At 49.1% G+C, this 18,979-nt stretch overlaps 1 protein-coding gene across 2 annotated transcripts; it reads right to left on the bottom strand.

Annotated features, from left to right (window-relative positions):
• Nucleotides 1–6,610: 6,610 nt before the first annotated feature.
• Nucleotides 6,611–17,739, bottom strand: MMP14 (matrix metallopeptidase 14). 2 transcript variants are annotated; one of them, XM_080672363.1, is made up of 10 exons: nt 17,392–17,739; nt 12,525–12,673; nt 12,155–12,277; nt 11,488–11,792; nt 10,610–10,771; nt 10,188–10,345; nt 9,873–10,011; nt 9,603–9,753; nt 9,032–9,147; nt 6,611–8,667 (listed from the first exon to the last, which is right to left on the bottom strand). In XM_080672363.1, the coding sequence occupies exons 1-10, from the start codon at nt 17,494–17,496 to the stop codon at nt 8,336–8,338; spliced, it is 1,740 nt and encodes a 579-aa protein (XP_080528489.1). In that variant the 5' UTR covers nt 17,497–17,739; the 3' UTR covers nt 6,611–8,335. The 2 variants fall into 2 exon arrangements, with proteins under 2 accessions (XP_080528489.1, XP_080528490.1); XM_080672364.1 differs by having other exon boundaries at nt 6,613–8,667; nt 10,188–10,341; nt 10,606–10,771; nt 17,392–17,691.
• Between the last annotated feature and the right edge of the window lie 1,240 nt (nt 17,740–18,979).

Below are 18,979 nucleotides of genomic sequence, written 5' to 3'. Positions count from 1 at the left end.
AACATCAAAAGTGCTTTATTCAAAGTAATGTCCACCGCTAGCTACACATTTCCCCTATTTTTAGGTAATTTGTGGATATCGTCCCAATAGAACTTTTCTTGTTTTGAGGCAAACCATTCAGAGACCCAATTTTCCACTTCTTTGTATGTTTTGAAGTGCTGCTCAGATTGGAACAAGTAGTAATCTAAAGGAGCAAGGTCTGTTGAATATGGTGGGTGGGTTAATACTTCCCAGGCAAGATCTTTTAAAGTGTCTTTAACTGGTTTTGAAGTGTGTGATGGTGCATCATCATGAAGCAAAATTACTTTGCTGTGTCTTCTGGCACATCCTGGTCATTTCACAATCAAAGCGTGGTTCAAATTGATTATTTGTTGTCAGTAGCGATCAGTATTAACGGTTTCACCTGGTTTTAGAAGCTCATAATACACCACATCTTCCTGATCCCACCAAACACAGAGCATTGTCTTCTTTCTGAAGTGATTTGGCCTTGCCTTGCAGTCGATATTGATGGTTGACCTGGATCAACCCATGATTTTGTGCGTTTGGGATTCTCAAAATAAATCCACTTTTTATCGCCAGTCACAATTCAATGCAAAAAAGACTTTCTTTCGTGCCGTTGAAGCAACATTTTACTGATGACTTTTCGGTTTTCCATTTGTCTTTCGTTCAGTTGATGTGGCACCCATTTTCCTTCCTTTAAAATCTTTCCCATTGCTTGTAAACGATCAGAAATTGTTTGCTGAGCAACATTTAATCTTTCTGCAAATTGTTTTTGAGTTTGACATGCATCTTCATCCAATAATGCTTGTAATTGTTGGTCTTCAAACTTTTTCGGTTGACCTGGACGTTCTTTGTCTTTCACATAGAAATCATCACTCTTAAAGCATTTAAACCAGCATTCACAAGTATCTTGAGATGGAGCATGTTCACCATAAGCTTCCCGAAGTATACCATAACTTTCAGTAGCACTTTTCTTCAAAATAAAGTAATGAATTAAAACTTCCCGCAAATGCTCTTTTTTTGGCATGAAATTCAACATTTTTAAGCATAAAAAATATCTATGATGTTAACACCTTCAGAAAATTGACATATGAAGTTTTGGAGCTTGTTGTCAATACAACAAAATAGTATACATATCAAATCACATATATATCAACATATGTGTAACTCTATCTATTGAAAAAATCCGCATTATTAACCAGTACACCTAGTATTTATCTGATAAAGAGTTAATATCAAAATATATAAGTCATGCAACTTAACAAAAGGAAGACAAACAATCCAATTTAAAAATGGGCAAAGGACCTACATAGACACTACTTCAAAGTGGACTTACTGATGGCCAAGAGACATATGAAAAAAATGCTCAAAGTCACTGGTCATCAGAGAGATGCAAATTAAAATGACAATGAGGTATCACCTCACATCTGTCAGGATGGCTACCTTCAAGAAAGCAACAAATGACAAGTCCTGGCAAGGATGTGGTGAAAGGGAACCCTTGTACACTGCTGGTGGGATTGCAGACTGGTGCAACCATTATGGAAAACAGTATGGAGTTTCCTCAAAAAATTAAATATGATGGGCGGGATAAAGACACATTTGTAATACCTTAATCAATAAAAAAATACATAATAAAAATATTAAAGAAAACCTAAATATGGAACTGCCATTTGACCCAGTGATCCCATTTCTAGGAATATATCCTATGAAACCCGAAACAGAAAGAATGGATGTACCCTATATTCATAGCAGCACAATTTACAAAAGCTAATATCTGGAAACAGCTCAAGTGCCCATCAGTAGATGAGAGGATAAAAAAGCTGTGATACATTAATACCATGGAATACTATGCAGCAGTAAAAAAAGGAAGAATCTCTTACCCTTTGAGATAGCATGGAGGAACCTAGAGAATATCAAGCTAAGTGAAATAAGTCAGAGAAAGACAAGTATCATATGATCTCACTCATATGTGAAATATAATTAACGAAATAAACTGATGAACGAGTGGATTCAGAGATATGGAAGCATGGAACAGAGTGAAGAATCTCAGCGGGAAGGTGGGGGAGGGTGGGTGGGTGGGAAGTAATCAATCAAAGACCTTGTATGCATATATGCCTAACCCATGGACACAGACAATAGGGTGGTGAAGGCCTGGGGTGGGGGGTGGGGGTAGACTGGAGGGGGTCAATGAGGGAAAAAGGGGACGTATAACAATAAAGAATTATTTAAAACCAAAAAACAAAGATTAAAAAAAACCATACTGCTATGAAAGTTGTCTGAGATTTTGCTGCCTATGGATTCTTCTAAGATTTTTATGGTTTCACATCTTACATCTAAGTCTTTTATTCACTTAGAGTTTATTCTTGTGTATAGTGTAAATTGGCAGTGAAGTTTCTTTTTTTTTTTTGCATGTATCTGTCCAATTTTTTCAACACTGTTTATTGAAGAGACTGTCTTGACACCATTGCATGCTCTTGCCTCCTTTGTCAAATATTATTATTTTTTAAAATAAATCTTTATTCAGATTATTACAATTATTTCTCCTTTTTCCCCCCATAGCTCCCCTCCACCCATTTCCCACCCCACCTTCTGCCCTTACCTCCCCCTCACTGTCCTCATCCATAGGTGTATGATTTTTGTCCAGTCTCTTCATGAACCCCCCATACCCCTTTCCCCCTGAGAATTATCAGTCCACTCCCTTTCTATGCCCCTGATTCTATTATATTCACCAGATTATTCTGTCCCTCAGGTTTTTAATTCACTTGATTTTTAGGTTCACTTGTTGATAGATATGTATTTGTTGTTCATAATTTTTATCTTTACTTTTTTCTTCTTCCTCTTCTTTAAGAATACATTTCAGCATTTCATATAATACTGGTTTGGTGGTGATGAACTCCTTTAGCTTTTTCTTGTCTGTGAAACTCTTTATCTGCCCTTCAATTCTGAATGATAGCTTTGCTGGGTAGAGTAATCTTGGTTGTAGGTTCTTGCTATTCATCACATTGAAAATTTCTTGCCACTCCCGTCTGGCCTGCATAGTTTCTCTTGAAAAGTCAGCTGACAGTCGTATGGGTGCTCCCTTGTAGGTAACTAACTGTTTTTCTCTTGCTGCTTTTAATATTCTCTCTTTGTCTTTTGCTCTTGGCATTTTAATTATGATGTGTCTTGGTGTGGTCCTCTTTGGATTCCTTTTGTTTGGGGTTCTGTGGGCTTCCTGGACTTGTAAGTCTATTTCTTTCACCAGGTGGGGGAAGTTTTCGGTCATTATTTCTTCAAATAGGTTTTCAGTATCTTGCTCTCTCTCTTCTTCTGGCACCCCCATAATTCTGATGTTGGTACGCTTGAAGTTGTCCCAGAGTCTTCTTACATTATCTTCAACTTTTTGGATTTTTTTTTTTGTTTTTTGCTTTTTCGGTTGAGTGTTTTTTGCTTCTTTGTAATTCAATTCTTTGACTTGATTTTTGTGTTCCTCTTGTCTGTTTTTAGGTCTCTGTATAATATTTTTTATTTCAGTCAGTGTATGTTTAATTTCTAGTTGGTCCTTTTTCATATCTTCGAGGGTCTCATTATATTTATTGGCATTTTCTAGGATATTCTTAAAAAGCCTTATAACCGTGGTTTTGAATTCTATATACAGTCGTTTGTTTTCCTCCATTTCTTTCATTTGTGATCTGATTCTTTGACGCCGCATTTTCATTGCTTCCCTGAGTTGGTAAGGTAGATTTGTGTGCTAGGTTTCCAATATGGCCCAGTGGGTATGCCTCCCCAGTTAACCTGAGGTGGACACTCTTGGTGCACCCCTTTGTGGACTGTGTGTACAGCCTTGTTGTAATTAAGTCTTGATTGTTGTTGGTATCACTGGGAAGAATTGACCTCCAGGCCAGTTGGCTGTAAGGATCAGCTGTGTCTATGCTGGGAGAAGTTCAGTGCTGGAGACAGCCTTATAGGATTAGACTTGCCAAATTGCAATAGCCTCTGTGCTCAGCTTGGATAGGGTGGAGTCTCAGTCTTGGCTTCCCGTCAGCCTTGCCCTTGCGCGCACGTGCGTGCCTTCAGACCTCTGCCTTCCCGGCTCCCGAGTCTCCGCCCGAGAGTCCAGATTCCCCCCACAAGAGCGTGGGTCCCCAGGGGCTCGCCTGGAACTGGGGTTCACTGCAGTCAGAACTGGGGCTCAGTGCAGTCAGGAGCCTCTGACTCCCTTTCACTAGGGAAAGCCTGTGGCAACCTCCGCAGCCTTTGTGCACACTGGCGCGCACGCGCTTTCAGTCCTCCGCCTTCCCCGGCTCCCGAGTCTCCGCCCGAGAGTCCAGACTCCTCCCGTAAGAGCGTGGGTCCCCAGGGGCTCGCCCAGAACTGGGGTTCAGTGCAGTCAGAACTGGGGTTCAGTGCGGTCGGGGGCTTCCTTCCCCCTTCCACCAGAGAAAGTCAGCCAGGCTCTCAGCCGCCCTTCCTCTCTGCGCGCACAAAGACCCTTTGCCGTACCTCCAATTCTCTGTGAGTTTTTCTCTTTCCTTCTAGTTGTAGAATTTTCACTCAGCCAGCTTTCCTGTGGTTCTGGATGGTGTCCGTTCTGTCTTTTAGTTGTAGTTTTGAAATTGTTGTGCGAGGCAGCAGTTTAGGTGTTTACCTATGCCGCCATCTTGGTTTCTCCCTCCTTTGTCAAATATTAATTGAGCATAATGGCTTGGGTCGATTTCTGTGTTCTCTGTTCTATTCCATTGGTCTATATGCCTATTCTTATACCAAAACCAAGCTGTTTTGAGTACAGTGGCTTTGTAGTGTAACTTGATATCTGGTATTGTGATTCCTCCAACTTTGTTCTTCTTTCTTAAGATTGCTGTGGCTATTTGGGGTCTTTTTTGTTAGTTTGTTTCATATAAATTTTTGGAGAGTTTGTTCTAGGTCTGTGAAATATGCTCTTGGTATTTTAATAGGCATTGCATTGAATCTATAGATTGTTTTGGGTAGTAGGACATGTTATGATGTTGATTCTACCAATCCATGAACTTGGTATATTCTTTCACTTGTTTATATCTTACTCTATCTGTTTTTTCAATGTCCTGTAGTTTTCTGAGTCTAGGTCCTTTACCTCCTTGGTTAAGTTTATTCCAAGGTATCTTAATTTTTTTGTTGCAATGGTAAATGGAATTGTTTAGTTTCTCTTTCTGTGAGTTCATTATTGATTTATAAAAATGCCATACATTTCCGGGTGTTAATTTTGTATCCTGCTACGTTGCCAAATTCACTTATTAAACCTAGTAGTTTTTTGAAGTCTTTAGGGTTTTCTATGTATAATAACATGTCATCTGTGAATAATGAGTTTTACTTTCTTTTTTCCAATTTGAATGCCTTTTATTTCTTCTTGTCTGATTGCTATGGCTAGCACTTCCAGTACTATATAAAACATGAGTGGTGAAAGAGGGCATCCTGTTATTAGGTGAAATTGTTTGTTTCTGCCCATTGAGTGTGATGTTGCTGTAGGTTTGTCATATACGATTTTTATCATGTTGAGGTATGATCCCTCTGTTCCCACTTTGTTGAGAATTTTTATCAAAAAAGGGTGTTGGATTTTGTCGAATGCTTTTTCTGAATCAATTGATATGATCATGTGATTTTTGTTTTGCAATTTGTTAATGTGCTGTATCACATTTATTGATTTGCAGATATTGTACCAGCCTTGCAGCCCTGGAATAAATCCCACTTGGTCATGGTATATGATCTTTTTAATGTATTGCTGGATCCGATTTGCTGATATTTTGTTGAGGATTTTAGCATAAATGTTCATCCAGGATATTGCCAGTAATTCTTTCTTTGTAGTCTCTTTATCTGGTTTTGGAATTAGGATAATTGCTGACCTCTTAGAAAGAGCATGGAAGTATTCCTTCCTCTTGAATTTTTTTGGAATAGTTTGAGTATAGGTGTTAGTTTGTCTTTGAATGTTTGGTAAGCTCCCTGTGAAGCTGTCTGGACCAGGGCTTTTGTTTGCTGGAAGTTTTTAAAAAATTTTTATTACTACTTCAATTTCATAAGTAGTTATTGGCCTATTCAGGTTTTCTGATTCTTCCTGATTGAGTTTTAGAAGATTGTATTTTTTAGGAACATGCCCATTTCATAAATAAGATTCATGAACCTCCAGCCAGACTCACCAAGAAACATAGAGGACCCAAATAAACAAAATCAGCAATGAAAGCGGTGAAGTAACAACTGACCCAACATAAATACAAGGGATTATAAAAAAATACTATAAAGAACTCTATTCCAACAAATTGGATAACCTTAATGAAATGGACATATTCCTAGAAAAATACAGTCTTCCAAAACTCACTCAGGAAGAGTCCATTGATTTTTAGAGAGTGTGAAAGGGAGTGCGGGAGAGACAGAAACATTGATGTGACAGAGATACATCATAAGGTTGCTTCCAGCATGAACCCCAACCGGGCCGGGGATCGAGCCTGCAACTGAGGTATGTGCCCTAGACTGGTATCGAATCTGGGACCCTTCAGTCTATGGGCCAACGCTCTAACTGAGCCAAACTGGTTAGGACTCCTCTTTTCTCTTGTTCTCATAGCCACATCCCGTTCACCCTATGAGAGAACTGAAGCCACACAAGGAATGTGAAACACCATTTATTTTTTGTGGAAAGGTTGAACAAGGTAAAAAATATCCTTAAAGGGCACTGACCCAGCCCCGCCCTGCAGGTTCCTGGGGTCAATGCCTCGGCCCCCCCACCCTTATCCCTCCCCATGCCCCTTGTTAACAAAAAGGAACGATTTGAAGGGAATTCATATATAATAATTATAATAAAAATATACATTAAACAAAACAAAAACCCCAAACAAGACAAATTTAGCCGAACTGCCAGCACCGTTCATCCCATTTTCCCCCAACCCCCCCACCCTGACATCCCTCTTTTTTCACTCCCAGAAGGGTCTCTCACTTTCCCAAGTCCCCAGTACCATGACCACCTTAGGTGGCTGAAGGAGACTTCAAATGGATGGGCTGGGGTGGGGGGTGTGTGTGGGGAGGGCAGGACACAGAAAGGATGGGCTGAGGGGTGGGGCACCAGGAAGTGAGGAGGTAACCTGACCAAGAAACAAGAAATGCTCAGGCACCTGCCCTCTCTGAGGCTTGCTGACTCGGTGCTGCCTGCTGCTGGGAGCTCTCTGCTCTCTAACTAGGTAGCTACTCTCATTAAGGGCCAGTTGCCAGTCCCCAGATGTGCCATCTTTGCTCCTTTTTCTGGGCTCCTTCCCCTTTCCCTCTATGCTCTCTGGTCAGAGGGAAGGCACTAAGCGGAGCAGGTGTGCCTTTCTTGGGCTCTTCCTCTAGCTCCAGTAAAATGTGCCTTCCCCAGGTACCAGTCCACCCTGTGTATCCCTAATGGCCTGGCCTGCTCAGCCTCCAGCGCTTAACCTCCAGCTGTCCACTCCTGCTGAACCTCCTTTGGTCCCATCCTATCCCCTCTGACTGCTCTGCCCCTGGCACCTGCCCCAGCTGCCTGCACTTAAGCAAGGTTCTTTCTCTGTGGTCTTGAGGCTCACCCCCAGGGCTCCGGACTGAGTCTCTTCCTACAGAGACTCACCCCAGTAACTGTGCTCCCTGGCCTCAGCTCTTCCAACGTTGACAACCCCATCCAAGGCTAACATTTGGGAGAGTAGGGCTGTCAGGGGTTTCTGCAGCCTCAGTTAACTCCTTAATGGCTCAGGCTCCTTCCATGAAGTTCTTGGGGAGCAGTATGAGGGGGAGAGGCAGAGCTTTGTGTAGAAGACTGATCCTCTCTGAACTTTCCTCCCTAGGTCTTAAGGTGGCTATGCAGCCCCCACCTTCTCACCCTCTCGCTGGGTCTCCCCCCACAAAAGGTTAGATTCCCCTTAGCCAGAAAGAGTGGTGGGAGGCTGCCAATTGGGTACACCTGGGGGTCTGCCGGGGCTGGAGTGCCCAGAGCCTCCTGAGGTCAGAATTCAGAGGTTAAAGGTATGTCAGGGAATGGAAAGGAGCAGATGACCCCATTTGACCTTTACCAGTGAGGTCTGAGGGTCCTGCCTTCAAGTGCAGAGCCAAGACATTCAGATGGGGCTGGACATACGCCAAGCTACAGGGGCCCTTGAGGGGCAGGGACTGGAAGGGGTGGCCCCTGTTCAGCCCCCAGGGGACCCATCTAGGGAAGAAGCAATGCCAGGGTTGAGGTGGGAGGGGCCAGTCATGGAACAGAGAAGGGAGGCAGGGTGGGGAGAGAGCTTGGATCGGGTGGGAGCAACCCACCCACCACCATCTGCTGCCACTGGCCTTCAGAGGCAAAGTCCACGTGGTAGGAGTGGGCGGGCAGCGATGGGGGTCAGACCTTGTCCAGCAGGGACCGCTGGCAATAGAGCAGTCGCTTGGGGGTCCCGTGGCGTCTGAAGAAGAAGACTGCGAGGCCCACGGCCAGCACCAGCAGCAGCAGCAGCACAGGCAGCACCACCGCGGCTGCGCTCACCGCCCCGCTGCCTTCCTCGTCCACCTCGATGATGATCACCTCCGTTTCCTCCTCAGTCCCCGCATCTGGCCGGCCCTCCGAAGGGCAGCCCATCCAGTCCCGCAGGGCTGACTTGGGATAGCCCGGCTCTACTTTCAGCTTCTGGTTGTTGAATTTCCAGTATCTGTTCCCCTTGTAGAAGTATGTGAAGACTGCAGGGGGCAGCAAGAAGGTGGCAAAGAAGACACAGGTGGGGCGGCACCCAGGAGACCCAGAGAGAAGAGCAGAAAGGAAATCTGTCAGTGTGTGGGCTGGCTGAGTTAACCTCTCAGCCTCTCCTAACAGCGGTTTCCTCAGCTGTAAACGGGGTGATTCTAGTACCAGGTTGAAGGAGTGGTGGGGGCTACGGGGTCTGACACATGGAAAGCATGAGCCCAGTGACTGGCCCAGGGCAAAGGCTCCACTGTCATTATCATTGTCATTATTTTCCCACAATACTCTCCATCTTTCTTCTTCCTCTCTCTTAACTCTTTGTTCCGATCCTCCCCTCACAGACACTTCCCATGCCCTTCTCACCTTCATCACTGCCCATGAATGACCCTCTGGGAGACTCAGGAATTCCTTCCCAGATCTTGATGTTTTGGGGGTAGTCGTTCTCCACTGTCCTGAGCTCCTCGTTGAAACGGTAGTACCTGGTGGAGAGGAGAGGAAGGAAGTGGTTGGACACTGGGCACTTCCTCAGAGGGTAGCAGGACCCGGGACTGAATTCACCAGTAAGGTAAGGATGGCTCTGGACAGGGGTTTTGAGTAATGAGGGCCTGCAGCTGAAAGCAGCGGAAGGTGGGGGTGGGAGGGAGGGCCCAGGCTGTAAGGAGCCACCAGCAGCCCTTAATGACAGTGCTAGGCTGCTGGAGCGGAGGCATGGTGCCGGGGCAGGAGGCGTCAAATGACCAGGTCTGAAATGGTGACCCGGTCACATCCCACTCACTCAGCACCCAATGGAGGCTGCTCATTGCTAGGCAACAACAGAGGCCAGCCAATTCCTTCTCCAGGGAAACAACCCAGGCATAAAGTGGGTCTTCCTCCAGAATTGAGGGAATCTGGTGGCCGAGGAGGCAGGCCTGGGGTCAAGGGCTTAAGGTCTTACTTGTTTCCCCGGAAGAAGTAGGTCTTTCCATTGGGTACCCAAAAGATGGCGGCGTCAATCCTGTCAGTAGGCAGTCCTCGGCCCAGCTCCTTAATGTGCTTGGGGTAGCCAGGCTCCAGGGAAGCTTCGTCAAACACCCAGTGCCTATCTCCTGGGGAGACAGAAGGGCAGGATGTAGGTTCCACTTGGGTTCTAGGGTCTGTGGAGGAGTCAAGTGGAATCTGCTCATCCAGGGAGACTCCCCACACCCAAAGACTAAGGCCTGGTTACCTTTGAAGAAGACAAATTTGCCATCCTTCCTCTCGTAGGCAGTGTTGATGGATGCCGGCAGGCCCCGCCAGAACTGGCCGATGGGCATTGGGTACCCATCCATCACTTGGTTATTTCTCACCCGCCAGAACCAGCGCTCCTGGGAGGCAGTCGACGTAAGAGTTCATTATGTCTTTTCACTTAGTCCTCGGATTCAGTTCCCAAAGCTCCCCCACTGCCTCCGTTTTAGTTTTTAGTCCTCATGCTACTGTTTCCACCCTGCCTCTCGGTCATGGAGCCCTTTGTCCTCCAAACCAGCCCACTTCTTCCTCTCACCTTGAAGACAAACATCTCCCCGCGAAGCACAGCCACAGTGTCAAAGTTCCCGTCACAGATGTTGGGCCCATATGTGGGGTTTTTGGGCTTATCAGGGAAAGAGGGCCTGGAGGTGGTCCTGGGTTGAGGGGGCATCTTGGTGGGGGCTGACTTACTCCCTGGGACAGAGAACATGGGAGCACTTCAGACTTGGTGGCAGAGGGAGAGGAAAGGACAGGCATATGGGCAGACAACACCCTTGGAAAGGGTAGAGAGGCTGAAGCAATCAGCTAAGAAAGAACAGAAGAGGTGGACTGAAAAGTGGGAGCAGATAGAGGCAGAGTCAGGAGGGGGATGTGGGGAGATGGGAAGAAATACGAAGGCCAAGAACACACAGACAAGGAGCAGAGAGAAAGGAGCAGATGCGGGCATAGATTACTTGCCATAAAGTTGCTGGATGCCCCGGCGGTCATCATCAGGCAGCACGAAGTTCTCTGTGTCCATCCACTGGTAAAAGGGTGCCATGATGGCCGAGGGGTCACTGGAATGCTCGAGGCCCAGGGCATGGCCCAGCTCATGCACGGCCACCAGAAAGATGTCATTCCCTGGAGGGAGGAGAGAGATTATGACAGCAGCCTGGATCCCTTCCCTCAGGCTCCCAGCTTTCCCTTCAGAGGCTTTAGTTTCACACCCAGCCTGCTTGCTGTTTTCCACTAAAAAAAGCCACCAAACCACCATGCTCTTCTGGGAGGAGGTGAGCGTGCTCTGGGACTAGATTCCAAGCCCAGGAGACTTGTGTTAAGCGAAGCTGAGGGTTCTATCTGGGCCTTTTTCTCCCAGGGTGACATTTGTCTGGATAAGCGGGTGATGGGGAGACTTTGAAGTCTTTGACTGAGAAGTCAATTATTGGGTAAGAGAAGGAACCACATATAAATAGTTTAAAACTGGCCATAAAGTTTTGCCTTAACGAGTTTGGCTCAGTGGATAGAGCGTTGGCCTGCGGACTGAAGGGTCCCAGGTTCGATTCCGGACAAGGGCATATACCTTGGTTGTGGGCACATCCCCAGTAGGGGGTGTGCAGGAGGCAGTTGATCAATGTTTCTAACTCTCTCTCCCTCTCCCTTCCTCTCTGTAAAAAATCAATAAAATATATTAAAAAAACACAAAAAACTGGATTCCAGCTTTGTTGAAAGTCAGACCTGGAGATCTTTGCGGTCCCTTGTGGCCCTGAGATTTGGGGATATGAGGTTTTGGGAGGAGGTAGGAGAACCCTATACAAATGATCATTGACTCTCCCCAGAATAAGAGTCTCAGAGCTTACCATTCAGATCCTGATTTTCCACAGTCCAGGGCTCAGCAGAGTCAAAGTGGGTGTCGCCTCCGATGTTGGGGCCTGGGAAGTAGGCGTGTGCCAGGAAGCCACCCTCGCCATCAAAGGGTGTGCTGTCGCCATGGAAGCCCTCAGCAAACATGATCATGATGTCGGCATGCTCATGGCCATTCTCAATGTAGGAATAGGGTATCTCTCGGAAACGCAGCGGTGTGTGACTCTCCCACACGCGGAATGCCTTGCGGATGGCCTCGTATGTGCGATACTCGCCTACTTTGGGGGTGTAATTCTGGATGCTGAGGTCCAGCCACGTGGGGAGAGGATTAGAGTATGTTAGGATTACAAGGGACAAAATTCTCCTTCCCTGTACTCTCCCAAGTCTGACTGAACTGCTCTGCCACCTTTGACACCTCAAGATGCCTTTGCCTCAAGTACTGAGAGCTCAGGGACCCTCAGGCTTTGGCTTTGTGGCCCTGGGGTGTACCCCTTTTCCCTTACAGGCTGTATCTCTCTCAGGGTTACAGCATTTTCCTCCCCACTCCCAAGGATGCATCCCAGGAAGAGGTGAGTATGGCAAGATGCCTCTGAGTCTCTGTAAGAACAACTGATAGGGAAGGGTAACCTGATATGAGTAAGGCCACTTGCCTGATAGACTCACCAGAAAGTAATCTCGTTATGCGGCCATTTGGGGCCCTGGATGGCATAGCGCTTCCTTCTAACGTTGGCCTTGATCTCAGCCCCAAACTTGTCTGGAACACCACAGCGGGGGCGCTTCATGGCCCTGAGGTAGTTGAAGTGTGAAGACGGGTCAGTATAGTGTATGAAAGAGAAAGGTCTTTGGAGGACAGGGGTAATATCTGGCCCCAGGATCAGTGTGAGGAAGGTTAGGGTAAATAAAAAGGTTCAGGATCAGCATGTGGCGATGAGGTATAGGGGCACAAGTCAGGCATTCAGGTAGCAACTTCTGCGGTGCTCAGTGTTTTGTCAGTGTGTGCTGGGCAGAATCCCTGCCAGGGTCTAGCACTTACTTCATGGTGTCTGTATCAACTTTGCCTGTCACTCGCAGACCGTAGAACCTCTGCATGGCAGCGATGGCAGCTGAGAGTGACTGAGGTAAGCGCTGTGTGTGGGTACGCAGGTCCCCAGGGGGCAGGTAGCCATATTGCTGCAGCCAGGCCTGTAGGGAAAGGGATGTGGCTTAGAGCATCCCCACCTGGCCCAAGGGAAGCCTCCGCCTCCTCACGTTACCTGGCATGCACCCTCACTTGCTGAGGAAAGGGCAATGAGCCTTCAGCCTGGCTCTGGCAGTGGGTCTGGAGGAACTCCAGGGCTGGACCTGAATTCTGGCCCCGGCCCCAGTATGCCTTGTCCTTTTGGAGCTGTAGGCCTCAGCTCTGGACTTTGGCTACAGCTGTCTTCATGGGAACTGAGTTTAAATGAGTTCTCAGATGTCTTCTCAGGGTAGAGAGGGGAGAGGCTGAGGGGCTCCACTCTTGAGCCTGGCATGAGGTCCTCATGGGAGGGGGATGCCAAGCCTCCAGGACTCTGATAGCTGAGATTTTTTAAAGAAAGGAGGGCAGAAAAAGAGCTAGGGCTGAGGCTGGCTGCTGATAGGGGAAGCTGGTGCCTCTGCAAGTGGTGAGATGTGTGATGCAGCCAGAGCCAGGATCCTGCCACTGTTTCCATCCTAACGGCATCTGACCTAGGGCTTGGGACCTGCACTGTCCATTTAAGGATCACATAGAGGGAGTGGGAGATGGGAGTGAGGTGGATTCTTGGTGACTGTATTTTATTTCAGGTATGTGGTAAATGGTTCATAATATAAACGCTGACGTATAAAAGCAGGGGTGGGGAACATTTTTTCTGCCAAGGGCCATTTGAATATTTATAACATTCTTGGGCCATACAAAATCATCAACTTAAAAATTAGCCTGCTATATCTGGCCAAACATTTAATTAACTCAACCCTAATGCCCTCACAGGGCCAGACCAAATGACTTCACAGGCCTTTACAACCCTCACCCCTGCGCCTTAAAGTTAGATTTTTGGTGTCTGATTGAAAGGACAGCTCTCGCTGTTTTTGCCCAGTGGTGAGCGTCACCTCGGACTGAAGTGTCCTGGGTTCGATTCCGATTCTGGTCCAGGGGACATACCTCGTATCTCAGTTGCAGGCTTGATCCCAGGCCCTAATCCCTGGTCCCCGCATTTGGGAGGCAACCAATCAATGTGTCTCTCTCACATGGATGTTTCTCTCTGTCTCTCCCACTCCCTTCCACTCTTTCTAAAAAAAATAAAATAACAATGGAAAAATATCCTTGGGTGAAGATTAACAAAACAAAACCTGTAAAACCTCACTGGAAAAAAAAATCAGTCTTTATTGTAAGGGCAATGGAATATTTTCCTAAAGCCTGCAAAGTAAAACGAGCCAAATTATATACGGGATATGAAAATACTTGGATTTTCCTACAGGGAGATGCTACCCCGACAGCTGGTCTCTGATCCAGTGTTGCTTTCCTAAACAGTCCAGAGGGGCTGCACGTTGCCTGGGATGGGAGCTTGAGGCTACTGGTGTTAGGTGCTGTGCCCTCCACCCTAGGTTATTAGGATAAATCTCCATGTGGCCCTTCATCTCTAAGCACTCGCCCCATTGATGAAACAGTACTCCTGCATAGCGGCTAGAGGTGATTCAGGAGCAGCTGATTGGGGACCTGAGCCTGCAGGCGCAAGAATTGCAATAATGGGCCCGGCTGGTGTGGCTCAGTGGTTGAGCATTGACCTATGAACCAGGAGGTCATGTTTCAATTCCAGGTCAGGGCACACGCCCAGGTTGCAGGCTCAATCCCCAGTAGGAGGCGTGCAGGAGGCATCATTGATGTTTCTATCTCTCTCCCTCTCCCTGCCTCTCTGAAACCAATAAAAAAATAAAAAAATAATTTTAAAAAAAGAGAATTGCAACATGATTTTGGGAAGTGATCCCCCAAGGATGATGGAGGTAGGGCCTGAGATGTAAACAACCCAGCCTTTCCCCAGCCAACAGGCCTGGCCAGAGTCACCCTAGCACCACCTGCTCTGAGGGCCCCACCTCAAGGGCAGAAGGAGGAGTGAAGTTTAACCCCTGGTAAACCAGAGGGGAGCAGAGAAGGGTGCTGCAGGCGTGGGCCGCTCTCCAACGGATGAATGCTTGCCTTGACCTGTGCTGGCTGATGCCTCAGCTAGTGACTGCAGGAAGCCTGCTGTGGCATATGCCTGAGTATGCAGGAAACTCTCTGTGCCCCTAGTCTCACCTGTAGGGTAGACACCCCAGGCTTATGACCTGGGTAGGAATTCAGTTTTGTGATCTAAGCAGAATTGGAAGTCAGGAGGACTGAGGTCAGGGCTCCTCAACCCCCAGGAAGCCAACCTGAGGGGAATTCTAGGACAGGATGACGGAAGGGTGGGTGGCAGACAGGTGGGGAGAATCCACAGCCAAGGGCTCTGGGATAAATCCCTCTCCCTGATGAGTCTTTCAGGAAGGTAGGCAGATGAAAACATTGACGCCCACAACCTCCACCCCACACCCAATAGTTAAAAGTAGAGACTTAGTAAAAAAAGGGCCATCCCTGGAGTCCAGGGAACTGAAAGGCCTGGAAAGGAGGTGCCCCTGCCCCACTCTTCCATGCCTAGGCTTTCTTCCCTCACAGGGGCCAGCTCTGAGCAAAGCAAGAACCACAGAGTCTGGGGTTGGAACCACAGAAGAGAGGACTCCTGTGTCTGCGGCTGGGTGGGGGAAGGGCTGAGTGCCAGACAGGGAGGAGAGGGCTGTTCTGAAGCTGGTGCAGGACTACGGAGGCCTGGTGGGAGGAACCCGGCTGCCTGAGGCCTGGGCCACCCCAGCTTGGCCTGGAGAGGGAGCAACTATGCTGGGTCAAAAACTCTGTTGGTTGGCTTTGTCTTGAAAACTGACTAGTGGAAGGTATTCCCCTAGGGCAGTGATTTTCAACCTTTCCCATCTCATGACACACATAAAATAATTATTAAAATTCTGTGGCACACCACAAAATACATTATATTTTTTGCAGATCTGACAAATAGGTAAAATTTGGTACATTCACACTGGACAGCTATTGTGTTGGCTGTTGTCATTTTTTATTTGACAATCAAAGGGAAAAGAGGTCAATGGCCCTGACTAAATAGTCAGGTATTGCACGAGTTTTAAAATTCTTGCGGCACAACAGTGAGCCTCAGCATGCTGCAGGCCAGCTGAAAATTGCTGCCCTAAGGGAAAGTCAAGGGAACCCATCCCACCTTTGGCCTAGGAGTCGAGGGTGTGTGGGGGGCAATCGCTGGCTCTCCAGCAGGCTCTGGATGGGAGCCTCTGGGCCTGCTGCTCCCTCCCTCCGCCTCCCACCCCTCCATAGCCCAGAAGCAAATGGTGGTTCTGACACTGGGACTGCCCATGACCCACTTAAAGCAGAGACAGGGCTGCTGCCCCTCCGGTAGGGGGCCTAATGGGGCAGGGGAAGGGAGAAGGCAGGGCAGGCGATGATGGCAGTGGGCTGCCCCCCAGATGCCCAGGCTCCTATTGTTGAGAGCTCTCCTTTCAGGCCTCAGATGCACACTTCATGCCTGGAAAGAGGATGCCTCCTCCTCCTGGCTAGTGCCAGGATTGGCCACAAGGCAGATTTTCACACTTCCTGGTCACCCCCATTCCTAGGGCCATCTTTTCCTTTCAGCCTCAGATCCCTTCAGGACAGAGAGTGTGTTCTTTCTGGGGAGATGTTTCCTCTGGGGATAGAACCAGGGCGCCAAAGGGGTTGGAGGAAGTCAAGTCCAGATCCCCTCCCCCTTCTCGGGCACTTCCCAGCCCCTCCAGACCGCACCCAGGCACCCAGGCAGGGCTGAGTGGGTTGGGATGTCCCAAAATAAGAAGCTGATCAAATCCGTCTCCCACCTTCACCCCAAAATAAAAGGGAGAGAGAGGAAAAACCTCCTCAGACAACTCCCACGCGACTTCCTCCAGGCCGGGTGGGCCAACGTCGGCGAATGGGTGCGGGGCGGGGGGGCACCGGAGTCAGTCAAGACCTGTGTGGGCGCCCGGGTCCAGGCCCTCTCTCCACTCCCCCTGTGCAACGTCCCCAGTCTCCATGCAATTAACGCAGAAAAACAATGAACAAAAACAAAAAAGGCCTAAAGACGCGGAGGGGCGGGGGGCAGGGGAGGAGGCGGCGGCCCCGGCGAGCCCCCGCTCACAAGGAGAGCTTTGTGTGGACAGAAGGGCGGCCAGGGCGCCAGCGCCGGGACCCTCGACGCCAGGGCTCGGGGCCGGGACCCAGAGATCCGCTTGGGCGCCGGGGCTGCTCCGCCGTCCACCCGCGGCCCCACCTGGGCGCTGATGCGCGGGTGGAGGGCCGTGCCAGCGGGGAGCGGGCAGCGGCCGCAGCGTGGGGGGCCGGGGCCACTGTCCTCCCGAGCCCTCCTGGCCTCCCCCGCGCGGGTCAGCGCGGGCGAGCAGGAAAGTTGAAGAAACTGCAAGCTCTCGCACATGACAAGAAACCAAGGCAGCGCGGGATCTGAGAGGAGTCCAAATAGTTCTCAGGCTCCCTCCCAACTGGTTCCAGAGCTGAGCGCAGGGCGCGGAGCGGGGGACCAGGGCGGTGGAGAGAGGGTCTGGCTGTAAAGTTCTTCCAAGGAAAGGAGTGGGCAAGCAGGCGGCGGCGGGGATGGGGGAAGGAGGCAAAAGTTGGATCGCCTTGTAAGTTTGGAGATGAGGAGGGGAAGGAAAAGGAGGGGGTCCTGCAGGCCGGAGCAAACGAGACCTCGAGAGCCCTCCTCTCCGAAGGGGGCTGTCCCCTGGGGAACCCCGGGCTCGCCTCCGCGGCCGCGTGGCTCCGGGCAGGGCCGGAGGAGCTCACTTACTTCGGGGCTGAAGCTGCTTTGGGCCGAACTGAGGGAGGCGAGCGCGGCGGCGAGCGCGAGCAGAGGGAGCAGCAGGCTGCGGGCGGGCCGTGCGGCGGGAGACATGGTCCGTGGCCGTCCAGCCAGACCGGCGTGCGGCTCCGCGGCGGGGCCCAAGCCTGGGGGTCGCGCCGCCGCTCCCTCGGACGCCTTTGTCTTCGGGAGGCACCGAGTTTGGATTCTTAGAGCGCTGTCCGCTCGGAGGTGAGGCAGTTGTTCCCGAGAGCGCCTGTTGGCTCGTCGCCTCTCCTCCGTTTTCTGATCTTCTGCTTAGTCGGCGAACTAGATGGCGAGCCCTCTCTTGCTCTCTCCTCTGGTCCCTCCCTTTATCCCACAGCCTCTCCTCCCGCCCACGCCCCAATGCCCTCCTTTCCCAGTGCGGACGTGGTTGTTTCAGCCTGAATCCAATTACAGCCAAGAGCCCGGTAAAAAAAAAAACCAAAAAAAGGAAAAACCAAACCTAAGTTGACTTTCTGTGGTAAAGGCTGCCATCTCCAGGGGTTGAGGCCACAGCCGAGAGCAAGGAACTGTGTGTGTGTGTGTGTGTGTGTGTGTGTGTTTGTGTGGTGGTGGGTGGGGGTGGGGGGTCCTAAGGGGACGGGATGTGGGAAACTTTCTCCCCCTAGGCATATTTTGGATGGCTTGATTCCTCTGGTATTCAGCGTTTGCCTCACCTCAGAGTGGGAAGTACTGGGAGGCTCAGTGGCTGGGGCAAACAAGTTCAGAGTCTGGGATGTGGAGGGGGGTCTTCCATGTCCTGAGACCTGGGTTAGGGGATTGTCTGTTGGGACCTGTGACTAAACCAAATTGAATCTTTGTCTCTTATTCTTTTTTTTTAAATATATATATTTTATTGGTATTTTACAGAGAGGAAAGGAGAGGGATAGAAAGCTAGAAATATCAATGAGAGAGAAACATCGATCAGCTGCCTCCTGCACACCCCCCACTGGGTATGTGCCCGCAACCAAGGTACATGCCCTTGACCGGAATCGAACCCGGGACCCTTCACTCCACAGGCCGAGGCTCTATCCACTGAGCCAAACCAGTTTCGGCTGTCTCTTATTCTTGACAACCACCTCTGTCCCTGTTGCAAACAAACAAACAAAAACAGTTATCAGCCCTAGCCAGTTTGCCTCCGTGGATAGAGCATCGGCCTGTGGATTGAAGGGTCCTGGTTCAATTCTGGCCAAGGGCACGTGCCCGGGTTGTGAGCTCGATCCTCAGAGGGGGGCGTGCAGGAGGCAGCCATGGATGATTCTCTCATCATTAATGTTTCTCTCCCTTCCTCTCTGAAATCAATAAAAAACAACCAACCAACCAAACAAAAAAAGCAATATCAAAACCCAACTACCCATCAACAAACCCTACAACCACACTGAATGGGGGTGAGGGGGTCCCATCCTTGTAAAAAAACAAATGTGCTCTCTTTATTATGCCATTTACAATCTGGCTGATCCTTAAATTAGAACTGGTTGGGGAGGAAAGGGGTGCAAGGCCATGGAATCTGGGAAAAGGCAAATCAAGTTTGGTGCAATTGTTAGAAGAGAGA

Source organism: Plecotus auritus (genome assembly GCF_963455305.1).
Source record: "Plecotus auritus genome assembly, chromosome: 1".
NCBI classification, from domain to species: domain Eukaryota; kingdom Metazoa; phylum Chordata; class Mammalia; order Chiroptera; family Vespertilionidae; genus Plecotus; species Plecotus auritus.
This window is presented reverse-complemented; position numbering and strand designations above follow the sequence as displayed.

What these genes read in the sequence shown, in the direction of transcription:
- MMP14 (XM_080672363.1), bottom strand. Translation starts at nt 17,496, where the DNA reads ATGTCTCCCGCCGCACGGCCCGCCCGCAGCCTGCTGCTCCCTCTGCTC. An exon ending in GGGAGATGTTTGTCTTCAAG is followed by an intron (nt 10,012 to 10,187) that starts GTGAGAGGAAGA and finishes ACTGCCTCCCAG; the next exon opens with GAGCGCTGGTTCTGGCGGGT. An exon ending in TACTTCTTCCGGGGAAACAA is followed by an intron (nt 9,148 to 9,602) that starts GTAAGACCTTAA and finishes CCTCTCCACCAG; the next exon opens with GTACTACCGTTTCAACGAGG.